Below are 14,588 nucleotides of genomic sequence, written 5' to 3'. Positions count from 1 at the left end.
CCCTGGCTGCGTGTAGAGCAATCCACGGAGACTCTGTGCCACAAAATGAGTGACAAGTCGTTATAATTTTAAGTCATCAGTCTCAAGTCAAAGTCGAGTTCTGAGTCTTGAGGCTCCAAGTCCAAGTCAAGTCTCAAGTTATTCTATTTTCTATCAAGCCGAGTCACAAGTCATCAAATTTGTGACTCGAGTCAGACTCACACCTCTGATAAGCCCTGAATAAAAAGATTGTGCACTACATATGGAATAGGGTGCCATTTGGGACGCTGCCTTTTTACTGTTACTATAAACCACTGTAAAATGTTCTGTGCAAGATGGAAATATTCTTGGAAACATTTAATGCTTTTCCAACATAAATAAAGTTTGCAGCTGCCTAAAGCTATGAGGAGTGGACATAGGAAGAGGGAACATTTTGAAGACACGCTGAGAGAGGGACTTTTGTGAAATCCAATCCTTCTCTGGCTCAATAAATCTATTTTATTTCTCTAAGTGCACTCAGACAGCTCCTAAGCAAAAGGCCCTCCTTTGACCACTCTGCTCGGCCACATGAGAACGCCCATTGTGTCACTTCTTTTGGTACTGTTTGTCAAACAATTAGGAGCGAAAATATGCCTTATTTACCAAACTAAATGGATATTGGGCTCCATGCTTGGCAGGAACAAACATGAATGTGCCTGGCGTATTTCAGCGGAGAGGGAAACAGAAATCTGTTGTGTAGGCTGTGTGTGCGGAGGGCTTCCACATCCCCCCTGGGAGTAGCTGGTAGCTGCACCAGTGTATGGTTCAACTACAGATTTAATAAATCATGCTTTTCAGCCCTTTACTTCTCAGTACACATCCGGGTACACGGACCACAGCGCTGGACGCTTCGTTACACAACATTCCACAACCCCAGAAAATGTGCAGTTACTTTCCTGATTCTCTGTATGACTCCATCCTGCTGCTGTGGAAGGAGACATAGGCTATATCCCAAATGGCACCCTATTCCCTATATAGTTCGCTACTTCTGACCAGAGCCCATAGGTGTCTGGCCAAAAGCTGTGGTCAAAAGTAGTGCACTATATAGGGAATAGTGTGCCATTTGGGATGCTGCCATGGGCCCAAGCAGCACTGAGACGGAGCTGAAGGAGACTTTCCCAGCCTGTGTGAGACATCCTGTGAAATGTCCTGTTTCTCTGAGACTAGCAGTCCCCATAAGAGCTACAAAACTAATGAGAGAGATGAGTCCAAATGGAATAGGCTGCTACTGCACCAATAGATTTTACTTAAGATTACAGCTCTTGGAAAGACATCTAAAAAACATACAAAAACGTCAATCTTTACATTACATGTATTATACATAAACATGTCAGGTGCCATTACATGTATTTTATGTATTTGTTTATTTAAACTAGGAAAGACCCTTAAGTACCTCTTGACATTCAACTAGGGAAGAACTTTAAAAACATATTCTGCAAGGGCGACCTGATCAATTGAATATGAGTTATGTTGAAAATACGTTTGTTTAACAAATCTCAGAGTGACCCGCCAGACCTTAGTGATGCTTACTGTGATGTTTTGTGAGACAGTGGTAACATCATATCTCAATGGGACACTCACCTCCTCAGGACAGAGCTCATGGGTGCAGCTCATGAAGTGGGTACAGAGCAGAGGGAAGGAGATGGAGTGACGAGACTGGGAGGGTAGCTCCAAACACTGCTGGAACATCTTCTCAAATGCACGACTGTAAAAGCTATCAGAGGGGAGAGAGAGAGAGGAAGAGAGGAGAGGAATAGAAAGAGGAAAGCATGAGCTGCAAACTTCGTCAAACATCCATCTGGTACAATCATATCTAAATCTGTCCAACCCTCTCCTGTCCTGTCTCTACCGAACAAAGAAAAATAACATAACAAAACCCCTAACAGACAGTTACCATGGAGTCTGAGGTAAATCTCCCACTTGAACACTGCACCTTTGATCCAATCTATTTGTATTGATGTTGTGTCTTCCGGTGTTGCTGTTTTTACTTTTATGTACATTTGATGTGTTTTTATTAGTATTTTACTTTTTCAATGAAATTGCCCAGCAATGGCTCCAAATAACTCTGAATTCATTATTTTAGGAGATTTGAAGTGGGACATGCTTACATCTGACTCTTTTAAAGAACTGTGTGACTCTCTGGAAGCTAATCAAATCAGTGTCAGGTTCTAATGTATCCTCTGGCCTTCCTGACCATTTAATGATGGATTCTAATGAAGTGAAGGATAAAGCCAATATTGTAGGGTTTTTTAACAAGCACTTCATATCTGCTGGTTCAGTTTTTGATAATGGTGGGGGCCAGGCCTCTAATGTAAGCTCTGTTACAGTAAACTATGATATAGGCCCTCATGTGAACCATTTTAACTAAGCTGAGGTCTATAAAGCACTAAAGGCAGTAGACACTAAAAAGTATTCAGGTCCAGACAACCTGGATCTCTACCTCTTAAAGATAGCAGCTGGTATTATTACTGAACCTGTGGCTCACATTTTCAACTTGAGTCTCTTGACCAATTCCATTCCCAGCATTTGGAAATCAGCTAATAACGATCGTCCTATCTCCAAACTCCCTATCCTGGCCAAAGTCTATGAATCCCTAGTGAACTCAAAGTTTTAAAAAGTCTTAATTGAAAATAACATACTGAGCGGGGTTCAGTCTGGCTTTAGATCGGGGCACAGCACCACAACTGCAGCTATGGCAGTGGCAAATTACATCATAAATGCACTTGATAATAAAGCAACATTGTGCTGCTCTGTTTGCTGATTTATCAAAGACATTTGATTCAGTTGACCATGAATTGTTGCTAGCTAGACTCAGTAACATTGGTCTCAGTGAAGGGGCAGTGAATTGGTTTAGGAACTATCTTTCTGACAGAACACAATGTGTATATGCTGACAAATACAAGTCTAGCTTTCTTGAGATTAATTGAGGTGTGCCCCAGGGTTCCATTTTCGCTCCTGTGTTGTTCTCAATTTGTATTAATGATTTGGGAAATGGGGTGCAACCAGCAAAGTTGTATCTATATGCAGTTGATAGTCATATATTAATGTTCTCCTTCTCTGGTTCAGGCTGTTGAAGAGCTTCAGACTGCTTTTAATTCACTGCAGGCCTTCCTTTATGGTCTCAAACCGGTCTTGAATGTACAAAAAACTATATTTATGACCTTTACCAGAGCTCGCACTCAGCCAGAGAAGGTTAGCATTGTCACATCTGGTGGCTTATCCATTGAAAAAGTGTCATCCTACAAATACCTAGGTATATAGTTGGATGACAAGTTGTCCTTTAAAGTTCATATGGATAATCTTGTGAGGAAACTTATATTGAAATTGGGGTTTTATTTTTCGTAATAAAGCTTGCTTCCCACTTATGGCTAGAAAGAAGCTTGTTCAGGCCACTTTTCTCTCTGTAATTGATTATGGTGACTTGTTGTATATGCATGCAGCCTCCTCTGTCTTACAGAAACTGGACTCGGTTAATCATGTATTCTTGCGCTTTTATTACAAATGCCAAGTCACTCACCCACCATTGGCACCTTGTACCAAATGGTGGGTTGGACCTCACTTTATATGCACAGAAAGCTACATTTGTATGTGTTCATCTACAAAGCCCTTTTGGGTAAACTCCCTCTTTACCTCTGTAGTCTGGTCTCCTTCACCACCAGCAGTTACCATACCCGGTCTGCTAGGTGGTTGCTACTGTAGTCTGGTCTCCTTCACCACCAGCAGTTACCATACCCGGTCTGCTAGGTGGTTGCTACTGTAGTCTGGTCTCCTTCACCACCAGCAGTTACCATACCCGGTCTGCTAGGTGGTTGCTACTGTAGTCTGGTCTCCTTCACCACCAGCAGTTACCATACCCGGTCTGCTAGGTGGTTGCTACTGTAGTCTGGTCTCCTTCACCACCAGCAGTTACCATACCCGGTCTGCTAGGTGGTTGCTACTTAAAGTCCCCAGGACATTTACAGTATTAGGCAAGACTGCCTTCTTGTCTAGTGCACCAGAGGCATGGAATAGTCTACAATCCATGCTTCATCTAGATATATGTTAGTGCCACTGAATGAATACATTTTTTTTGATTGAAGACTCTGTTACAGAGGAGTGTAAATGCTTATTTTAGGCTGGATCATGTTGTTGAATTGTATTGTATTGTTGTATGTTTTAATTCTGTAATGCATTGATTGTTGCTGCCTTCTGGGCCAGGTCTCCCTTGAAAAAGAGACTCTGGGTCTCAATGGGTTTTTCCTGGTTAAATAAAAGGTTAAATTAAAAAAGTTTTTCTAAATAGGAATCTGAATCCAGAAGATGGAGAGTCTATATAACCTAATACCTTTTACTGTTTTAAACGGCTGTGTAACTGAACATGGAGGTAAATGGAAATGTAGACCCCTACCAGAATAGGCCCTGCTACAAACTAGCATCTTGTCCAGGGAGTGTACTTGTACATCAAGCTGCCTCACGCTACGGAAACAGGAGATATGCTCCTGCCCTTTGGGCTGTTCTAGCTCAGACAAGGTTTACTTACCAGAATATGGAGAGGTCAGATGTCTCCACCAGCATCTCCACCAGGGAATCCACCATCTTGGTGTGGAATATAATGGTATTCATCATCTTGCCCAGCTCACGGTGGTCTGCGATGCCCAGAGAAGCCTTGGACACGCTGGTATAGGCCTAACCAAGAGATAAACAAGGCATTATTGGTATAGGCCTAACCAGGGGAAAACAAAACGTATTAACAGTTCACAATTCTTTACTCATGTATGTAATGTTGTCTACAGCTGTAGCGGCTTTATATCTATTTTATTTGTCAAATATATCAAAATCAACACATTTTTGGTATCATGCAGTTTGAAGTCTTTCAAATAATAGTTTTCCTATTAGTAGCGTTCCTTTGCCACTTTCCCAAAAACTCCCTCTTTCCTAAGAATGAAAGAAAAGGCTGATCCGATTTGAATTTGGAAGTCAGTGGGAGTCTGGAAGGAAAAGTGTGGTTGGATGAGTTACCATATCATTGTGTTGCTACCATGCTGTGTTGTCATGCGTTTCTGCCATGCTATGCTGTTGTCTTAGGTCTCTCTTTATGTAGTGTTGTGGTGTCTCTTTTGTCGTGATGTGTGTTTTGTCCTATATTTTTTTATCCCAGCCCTGTCCCCGCACAAGGCCTTTTGCCTTTTGGTAGGCCGTCATTGTAAATAAGAATTTGTTCTTAATTAACTGACTTGCCTAGTTAAATAAAGGTTAAATACAAAAATAACAAATAAACATCCAAGGAAGGATTTCTGGGAAGACGTCCGTGTTAACTTGATACTGCTGATACTGACAATGGGCAAACAACACAATTTCCTCCCAAAGCATATGGTATCAAACCAAGACTGTATGCAAAACAGATTCTCTCTGGTGTCTCTGCAGAGTTCAAGACATTGCTTTCTTTGATCGTCGAGATCTTCAGAAGGAAAACGGCTACAGTTCTGAAACTGCGTCCCAAATGGCACCCTATTTACATAGTGCACTACATTTGACCAGAGCCCTATGGCGCAATATGTAGGGAATAGGGTGTAATTTGGGACACACAACAAGAGCAGTGAAACATCTGCGTTACCAGGGTACAACTAGGCCTTAGAGAATCAATCTGAGAGTCCAAAAATAAAGCGTGAAATCCTTCAAGGAAAGAAGTGATCGTGAGCTACACAAGTGTGAGAAAATGCAGCGAGAGTGTTAACTCGAACATGTTCCGCTGATTTTCAACATCTCTAAATGCCTGCCAACTAAAAGAGCATTCGATGCCAACCTGGTACCACAGCCACATAAAGACATTTAGAAAGTGCTAAACTCACACAACCACCTATGGTTCAAACATCTGAGCAAGGACAACATATAGAAAAATTAGGCAAGGGCAAAACTTAAAGATGATTGAAATTCAAGGCCTATTTCGAAACGTTAAAGTGCTGTTGCATGATGATCACGGTGCCATTGTCAGAAAAGAATTGGAAAACAGCACCGTGGAGAAAAGAGACATGACAAGAGAGAAAGAGAGGGAGAGAAAGAGAGAGGGTTAGGGTTTCTCTTCCCTCAATCCAGTCCAACTGTGGCTCAACATCTGCTAGTTGGAGATATATCATGACATGATGCAAGACTCAGTTTAGATTACAATCACTAACATGACCTTTCTGTGGTAAAGGCAGCTTGTGTTTCTCATCCAACACGTTCACTTAATGGATCAGACAAACAACAATAGTTTCCAAAGTAAAACGATGAGAGATTTAAAGAAAATAAAGAAAAGTACTTGATAGATAGAAAGAACATTGATATGGCTTATGACAAGGTCTGTGTCTGCCATAGTTCTGTAACTGCTCACATGGCTTGTGGGTTATGTGGTTGACATGCAGCTCGGAGGAGAAGAGAGCACATGTGGTAGAACCTTTAGAAGCAGTGTTCTTGATGCTTGTGGAACAGACAGGTTTAGGTTCTGAGCCAAACATGAAGCTTTCAGGACCATCTTGATGAATTCGGATTATTCGCTGACATATTCTTATTTACAACCATCTATTTTTAGGGATCACAGTGGCACCTGAATATGTAGATACAGGCATATACCGTATATACAGTATAGCTGTTCATATATTTGTCAGCTGTTCTTGTACATACTGAACACAAAAACAGTGAATAAACCAACATCCTGCTTCTTGTAATCTGAGCAGTTCTGTTTTTGCTATCATAGTGTTAAGAGGCCGGCTATGAAGGGTGTAGAGCAGCCAGTTGAAAAACCATGAGACTTGAGAAAATAGTTGTTCAGCTGTGTTGGGAAAACAGTCCACAGTCCACGCATGGAAGCTTTTCTCTTTTCCCCTTGCCTGCCGACTAAACGGATAAACTTTTCCAAGTTGAAGCATTTCTTGCCGAGACCCTGAGCTAAGATCAAACAACATCTCAGAGGGAGTTGAGTGGGACGGTGCGTCACAAATGGCACCCAATTCCCTATGTAGTGCACTACTTTTGACCAGGGCCTAAAGACCTAACTCAAAAGGGCCCTGGTCAAAAGTAATGTGAATAGGGCGCCATTTGGGACGCAACCTAAAAATCCATCTGAGTTGAGGGCTGGGCGAATCGGAAGGCAGCAAAACGGCGAGCCGACCAACGGGTCAGGGAGAGTGATGTGGGTCCCTGGCAGCAGGGGTGGTTGTGATGATCTCAGCAGAGTACTGAGGAGTCAAGCGTGATTGAGAGAGCGAAAGAGAGCGAGAGAGCTCAACTCAACCACACTTGAAAATAATATGCCATTTCTCTTTTCTGGGGTGAGTTGTGATTTATTTGGGACAGGATAAAAGGCATGCAACGATTTAAAAAAATACTGCTTCAAAGAAGATTATTTATTGTCATTCATTCCTAAATTCATTTTTAAGAAATGGTCAGGGAATGGGGCCCAGAATCTATCCTCCAATATCCAGAAGTCATTTTCCCTGAGAGCATGGACATTTATTTTTCATCACTTTTCAATAACATGTCCATCATGAACATGAATAAAAAAATTAAACTGATGTCTTTATTATGTATAGACATTTGTCACTAATGACAGACAGAGCGTACTCCTCTTCCTCACAGTATTTCAGGCCAGATTTTCTCTATTACTGTTAAATTAATTCATGTGCGGTGGGGCTTCTCACACAGGTACACAGAACAGAGCTCTGGGCCTGTATTCACAAAGCGTGTTAGAGTAGGAGTGCGGATCTAGGATCAGGTCCCCCACTAATTCATTACAATCAAAAAGACAAAAGTCATCCTATAGCAGTTATATATCGGTTCCCCTACCCCCACATCACTACCCCCACATCACACACACACACACACACACACACACACACACACACACACACACACACACACACACACACACACACACACACACACACACACACACACACACACACACACACACACACACACACACAGTGGCCTATAGATAGGAAACAGTGTGACAGGAGTAGGCTAACTGGAGCAGTGTAGCATGCTAAACACTGCTCTCTCATTACTGGCTAATTATGAGTGCTAATTACAACACACACACACAGAGCACAGTGGCCTCTCAGCCCAGAACTGGGTTAAAATAATACTCAAAAACGTTCAAAATACTTTAAGCCTTTGCTCTAGCCTGACTGGAGTGCCAGATGGGCTGGGTTTGACACTTTTGAGACTATTATTTTTGTTCCATTGCACCAGGCAAGCTCAATTGAGCAGAGATAAAGTATTGTGAAAGGATTTCAAATACTATTTGAACCCACGTCTGCCTCCCAGCCACAGCCGCAAAGCTGGTCTCATTTTCCGAATTGCTTCTTACCTGCAATCTGAACCAGTCCAGCCTCATGCCCCTGAAATCAAACACGTCCCCGTCTTCCACTGTAACACCGACAGAGACAATTCACTCAGATATGGGATCACCATGACACAAGAAGGAGGGAGGGCAGCAGGGGGGAGAGGTGGAGAGCCGCTCAGGCTTCTACTCTGTTCGCCATCTGCCCTCCCTCCTTTCATGTGTTCATCACTCAGCCATTACCAAAACAACAGACAATGGCTTTTAGTGCTCAAGGCTAATATGGCTAGATAAAAACAACTAAGCATGATCAAGTAGACATTTCCTAAACTGGAATATTTACTTTACAGCAACAGGATGGATTGAACTGTGTTAACAACAACAGTCTAAATGAGGAACTGTTTATTTTTTATATTTCTGTAATATGAGTGGCAGGCCGTGTTAGGTTGAATACCTTGTTTGACGCCGAGGGAGGTCATGGTGTTGACGAAGGAGGACATGATAATGGACTCATCCTCAGGACAGACGGACAGATTCTAGAGGAGAGGGCCTCAGTTAGACACTGTTTCAAGTAGGCTACTGTGAGGGGATCAACTGAGCAAATACAAGAGGAATTTACACTGCATATCAGAGAGCGAGACATGGCCAAGCAAAAAATAAAATCAAGAAAATACTTGGTCTCCATCTAGTGGTCAGCTCTGTTTTCCTTCAAAATAATCAACCTGCATATAACAGAGTACTTACTGTACACCGCATCATCAGTCATACACTAGATCATAAATACTAAGATATTATGAAACCAAAAGGGAGAACATTGACAATGAGTTCCTCTGAAATGGCACCCTAATCCCTTCATAGTAAACTACTTTTGACCTGGACCATGGTCAAATGTAGCGCAATATATACTGTGCATTCAGAAGGTATTCAGACCCCTTCCCTTTCTCCCACACTTTGTTACGTTACAGCCTTATTCTAAAATGGATTAAATGAATAAAAATCCTCAATCTACACACAATACCACATAATGACGAAGCAAAAACAGGTCATTTGAAATTTTTGCAAATGTATTAAATATAAAAACAACAGAAATACCTTATTTACATACGTATTCAGACCCTTTGCTATGAGACTTGAAATTGAGCTCAGGTGCATCCTGTTTCTACAACTTGATTGGAGTCCACCTGTGGTAAATTAAATTGATTGGACATGATTTGGAAAGGCACACACCTGTCTATATAAGATCCCACAGCTGACAGTGCATGTCAGAGCAAAAACCGATCCATGAGACCGAAGGAATTGTCCGTAGAGCTCCGAGACAGGATTGTGTCGAGGCACAGATCTGGAGAAGGGTACCAAAAATGTTTGCAGCATTGAAGGTCCCCAAGAACACAGTGGCCTCCATCATTCTTAAATGAAAGAAGTTTGGAACTACCAAGACCTGGCCGCCAAACTGAAAAATCGGGGGAGAAGGGCCATGGCCAGGGAGGTGACCAAGAACTGGATGGTCACTCTGACAGAGCGCCAGAGTTCCTCTGTGGAGATAGGAGAACCTTCCAGAAGGACAACCATCTATGCAGCACTCCACCAATCAGACCTTGACGGTAGAGTGGCCAGACGGAAGCCACTCCTCAGTAACAGGCACATGACAGCCCGCTTGGAGTTTGCCAAAAGGCACCTAAAGGACTCTCAGACCATGAGTAACAAGATTCTCTGGTCTGATGAAACCAAGATTGAACTTGTCGGCCTGAATGCCAAGCGTCACGTCTGAAGAAAACCTGGCACCATCCCTACGGTGACGCATGGGGGTAGCAGCATCATGCTCTGGTGATGTTTTTCAGCTGCAGGGACTGGGAGACTAGTCAGGGTCAAGGGAAAGATGAACGGAGCAAAGTACAGAAAGATCCTTGATGAAAACCTGCTCCAGAGCGCTCAGGACTTCAGACTGGGGCGAAGGTTCACCTTCCAGCAGGACAACGACCCTAAACACACAGCTAAGACAATGCAGGATTGGCTTCGGAACAAGTCTCTGAATGTCCTTGAGTGGCCCAGCTAGAGCCCGGACTTGAACCCGATCGAGCAACTCTGGAAAGACCTGAAAATAGCTGTGCAGCGACGCTCCCCATCCAACCTGTCAGAGCTTGAGAGGATCTGCAGAGAAGAATGGGAGAAACTCCCCAAATAAAGGTGTGCCAAGCTTGTAGCGTCATACCCAAGAAGACTTAAGGCTGTAATCGCTGCCAAAGGTGCTTCAACAAAGTACAGAGTAAAGGGTCTGGATACATATTTAAATGTGACATATATAGAGTACCAGTCAAAAGTTTGGACACACCTACTCATTCAAGGGTTTTTCTTCATTTTTACTATTTTCTACATTGTAGAATAATAGTGAAGATATCAAAACTATGAAATAACACACATGGAATCATGTAGTAACCACAAAAGTGTTAAACAAATCAAAATATATTTTATATTTGAGATTCTTCAAAATAGCCACCCTTTGCCTTGATGACAGCTTTGCACACTCTTGGCATTCTCTCAACCAGCTTCACCTGGAATGCTTTTCCAACAGTCTTGAAGGAGTTCCCACATTTATTGAGCACTTGTTGGCTGCTTTTCCTTCACTCTGCCGTCCGACTCATCCCAAACCATCTCAATTGGGTTGAGGTCGGGGGATTGTGGAGGCCAGGTCATCTGATGCAGTACTCCATCACTCTCCTTCTTGGTAAAATAGCCATTACACAGTCTGGAGGTGTGTTGGGTCATTATCCTGTTGAAAAAGAAATTATAGTCCCACTAAGCCCAAACCAGATGGGATGGCGTATCGCTGCAGAATGCTGTGGTAGCCATGCTGGTTAAGTGTGCCTTGAATTCTAAATAAAATCACAGACAGTGTCACCAGCAAAGCACCCCCACACCATAACACTTCCTCCTCAATGCTTTACTGTGGGAACTACACATGTGGAGATCATCGGTACACCCACACCGCGTCTCACAAAGACACGGCGGTTGGAACCAAAAATCTCCAATTTGGACTCCAGACCAAAGGACAAATTTCCACCGGTCTAATGTCCATTGCTCGTGTTTCTTGGCCCAAGCAGGTCTCTTCTTCTTATTGGTGTCCTTTAGTAGTGGTTTCTTTGCAGAACTTCGACCATGAAGGCCTGATTCACACAGTCTCCTCTGAACAGTTGATGTTGAGATGTGTCTGTAACTTGAACTCTTTTAAGTATTTATTTGGGCTGCAATTTCTGAGGCTGGTAACTCAAATGAACTTATCCTCTGCAACAGAGGTAACTTTGGGTCTTCCATTCCTGTGGCTTCCTCATGAGAGCCAGTTTCATCATAGTGCTTCATGGTTTTTGCAACTACACATGAAAAGACTTTCAAAGTTCTTGAAATCTTCCATATTGATTGTCCTTCATGTCTTAAAGTAATGACGGACTGTCGTTTCTCTTTGCTTATTTGAGCTGTTCTTGCCATAATATGTACTTGGTCTTTTACCAAATGGGGCTATCTTCTGTATATATATTGATGTCTTCACTATTATTCTACAATGTAAAAAATAGTAAAAATATAGAAAAACCCTTGAATGAGTAGGTGTGTCCAAACTTTTGAATGATAGTGTACAGTTGAACTCGAAAGTTTACATTCACCTTAGCCAAATACATTTTAAATCCGTTTTTCACAATTCCTGACATTTAATCCAGTAAAAATTCAGTTAGGATCACCACTTTATTTTAAGAATGTGAAATGTCAGAATAATAGTAGAGAGAATTATTTATTTCAGCTTTTATTTCTTTCATCACATTCCCAGTGGGTCAGACGTTTACATACACTCAATTAGTATTTGGTAGCGTTGCCTTTAAATTGTTTAACTTGGCTCAAACTTTTCGGGTAGCCTTCCACACGCTTCCCACAATAAGTTGGGTGAATTTTGGCCCATCCCTCCTGACAGAGCTGGTGTAACTGAGTCAGGTTTGTAGGCCTCCTTGCTCGCACACGCTTTTTCAGTTCTGCTCTCAAATGTTCTATAGGATTGAGGTCAGGGCTTTGTGATGGCCACTCCAATACCTTGACTCTGTTGTCCTTAAGCCATTTTGCCACAACTTTGGAAGTATGCTTGGGGTCATTGTCCATTTGGAAGACCCATTTGCGACCAAGTTTTAACTTCCTGACTTGAGATGTTGCTTCAATATATCCACATCATTTTCCTTCCTCATGATGCCATCTATTTTGTGAAGTGCACCAGTCCCTCCTGCAGCAAAGCACCCCCACAGCATGATGCTGCCACCCCCGTGCTTCACGGTTGGGATGGTGTTCTTCGGCTTGCAAGCGCCACCTTTTTCCTCCAAACATAACGATGGTCATTATGGCCAAACAGTTCTATCTTTGTTTCATCAGACCAGAGGACATTTCTCCAAAAAGTACGATCTTTGTCCCCATGTGCAGTTGCAAACCGTAGTCAGTCTTTTTTATGGCGGCTTTGGAGCAGTGGCTTCTCTCTTGCTGAGCGGCCTTTCAGGTTATGTCGATATAGGACTCGTTTTACTGTGGATATAGATACTTTTGTACCCGTTTCCTCCAGCATCTTCACAAGGTCCTTTGCTGTTGTTCTTGGATTGATATGCACTTTTCGTACCAAAGTACGTGCATCTCTAGGAGACAGAACGCGTCTCCTTCCTGAGCGGTATGACGGTTGCGTGGTCACATGGTGTTTATACTTGCGTACTATTGTTTGTACAGATGAACGTGGTACCTTCAGGCGTTTGGAAATTGAACCAGACTTGTGGAGGTCTACCATTTTATTTCTGAGTTCTTGGTTGATTTCTTTTGATTTTCCCATGATGTCAAGCAAAGAGGCACTGAGTTTGAAGGTAGGCCTTGAAATACATCCACAGGTACACCTCCAATTGACTCAAATGATGTCAATTAGCCTATCAGAAGCTTCTAAAGCCATGACATCATTTCCTGGAATTTTCCAAGCTGTTTAAAAGCACAGTGTATATAAACTTCTGACCCACTGGAATTGTGATACAGTGAATTATAAGTGAAATAATCTGTCTGTAAACAATTATTGGAAAAATTACTTGTGTCATTCACAAAGTAGATGTCCTAACCAACTTGCCAAAACTATAGTTTGTTAACAAGAAATGTGTGGAGTGGTTGAAAAACGAGTTTTAATGACTCCAACCTAAGTGTATGTAAACTTCAGACTTCAACTGTATATATTTTTAAAATATAAATTATAAACCTGTTTTTGCTTTGTCATTATGGGTTATTGTGTGTAGATTGATGAGGGAAAAAAATTGTTTAATCAATTTTAGAATAAGGCTGTAACGTAACAAAATGTGGAAAAAGTCAAGGGGTCTGAATACTTCCCGTATGCACTGTATAGGGAATACGGTGCCATTTGGGAGGCAGCCCATGTGAGCTCCAGTGAGCAGTCTCACCTGTACTAGCTCGTTGAGCACCACGGCATCGAAGCCAGACAGGTACTGGACGTAGTACCTCTGCATGACAGGACCATACTTCCTCACATGGGCCCTCAGCTCCTCCATGTAGAAGATCAGCTCTGCAATGTGCCTGAAGACATAGAATAGCAAGAATGATCTATACTGAACAAAAATATAAACGCAACATGTAAAGTGTTGGTCCCATGTTTCATGAGCTGAAATAAAAGATCCCATAAACTTTCCATACGCACAAAAATCTTATTCTCTCAAATTTTGTGCACATATTTGTTTACATCCCTGTTAGTGAGAATTTCTCCTTTGCCAAAATAATCCATCCACCTGACAGGTGTGCCATATCAAGAAGCTGATTAAACAGCATGATCATTACACAGGTGCACCTTGTGCTGGGGACTATAAAAGGCCACTAACATTTGCAGTTTTGTCACAGAACACAATGCCACAGATGTCTCAAGTTGAGGGAGCGTGCAATTGGCATGTTGACTGCACAAATGTCCACCAGAGCTATTGCCAGAGAATTGAATGTTCATTTCTCCAACGTCGTTTTAGAGAATTTGGCAGTACTTCCAACCGGCCTCACAACCGTCTAACCACGCCAGCCCCTCCACATACAGCTTCTAGCACCTGCAGGATTGTCTGAAACCAGCCACTCGGACAGCTGATGAAACTGAAGAGTATTTCTGTCTGTAATAATGCCCTTAATAAACTCATTCTGATTGGCTGGGCCTGGCTCCGCAGTGGGTGGGGGGCCTGTGCCCTCCCAGGCCCACCCATGGCTGCGCCCCTGCCCAGTCATGAGA

At 42.5% G+C, this 14,588-nt stretch overlaps 1 protein-coding gene across 4 annotated transcripts in view; it reads right to left on the bottom strand.

Moving 5' to 3' along the window:
- LOC121554951 (nck-associated protein 1) overlaps window positions 1-14,588 on the bottom strand; it is a 68,065-nt gene that overhangs the window by 31,790 nt on the left and 21,687 nt on the right. For 3 of the 4 annotated variants that reach the window (XM_041868662.2, XM_041868663.2, XM_041868664.2), the window contains 5 exons: window positions 13,768-13,900; window positions 8,772-8,853; window positions 8,345-8,403; window positions 4,538-4,683; window positions 1,600-1,732 (listed from right to left, as the gene is read on the bottom strand). In XM_041868662.2, the coding sequence (XP_041724596.1) occupies window positions 1,600-1,732; window positions 4,538-4,683; window positions 8,345-8,403; window positions 8,772-8,853; window positions 13,768-13,900 (553 nt within the window). Of the gene's footprint in view, window positions 1-1,599; window positions 1,733-4,537; window positions 4,684-8,344; window positions 8,414-8,771; window positions 8,854-13,767; window positions 13,901-14,588 lie in introns of all 4 variants that reach the window. The other variant, XM_041868661.2, reaches the window with a different exon arrangement.

The sequence above is a fragment of the Coregonus clupeaformis genome, chromosome 40 (genome assembly GCF_020615455.1).
Source record: "Coregonus clupeaformis isolate EN_2021a chromosome 40, ASM2061545v1, whole genome shotgun sequence".
NCBI lineage: Eukaryota > Metazoa > Chordata > Actinopteri > Salmoniformes > Salmonidae > Coregonus > Coregonus clupeaformis.
This window is presented reverse-complemented; position numbering and strand designations above follow the sequence as displayed.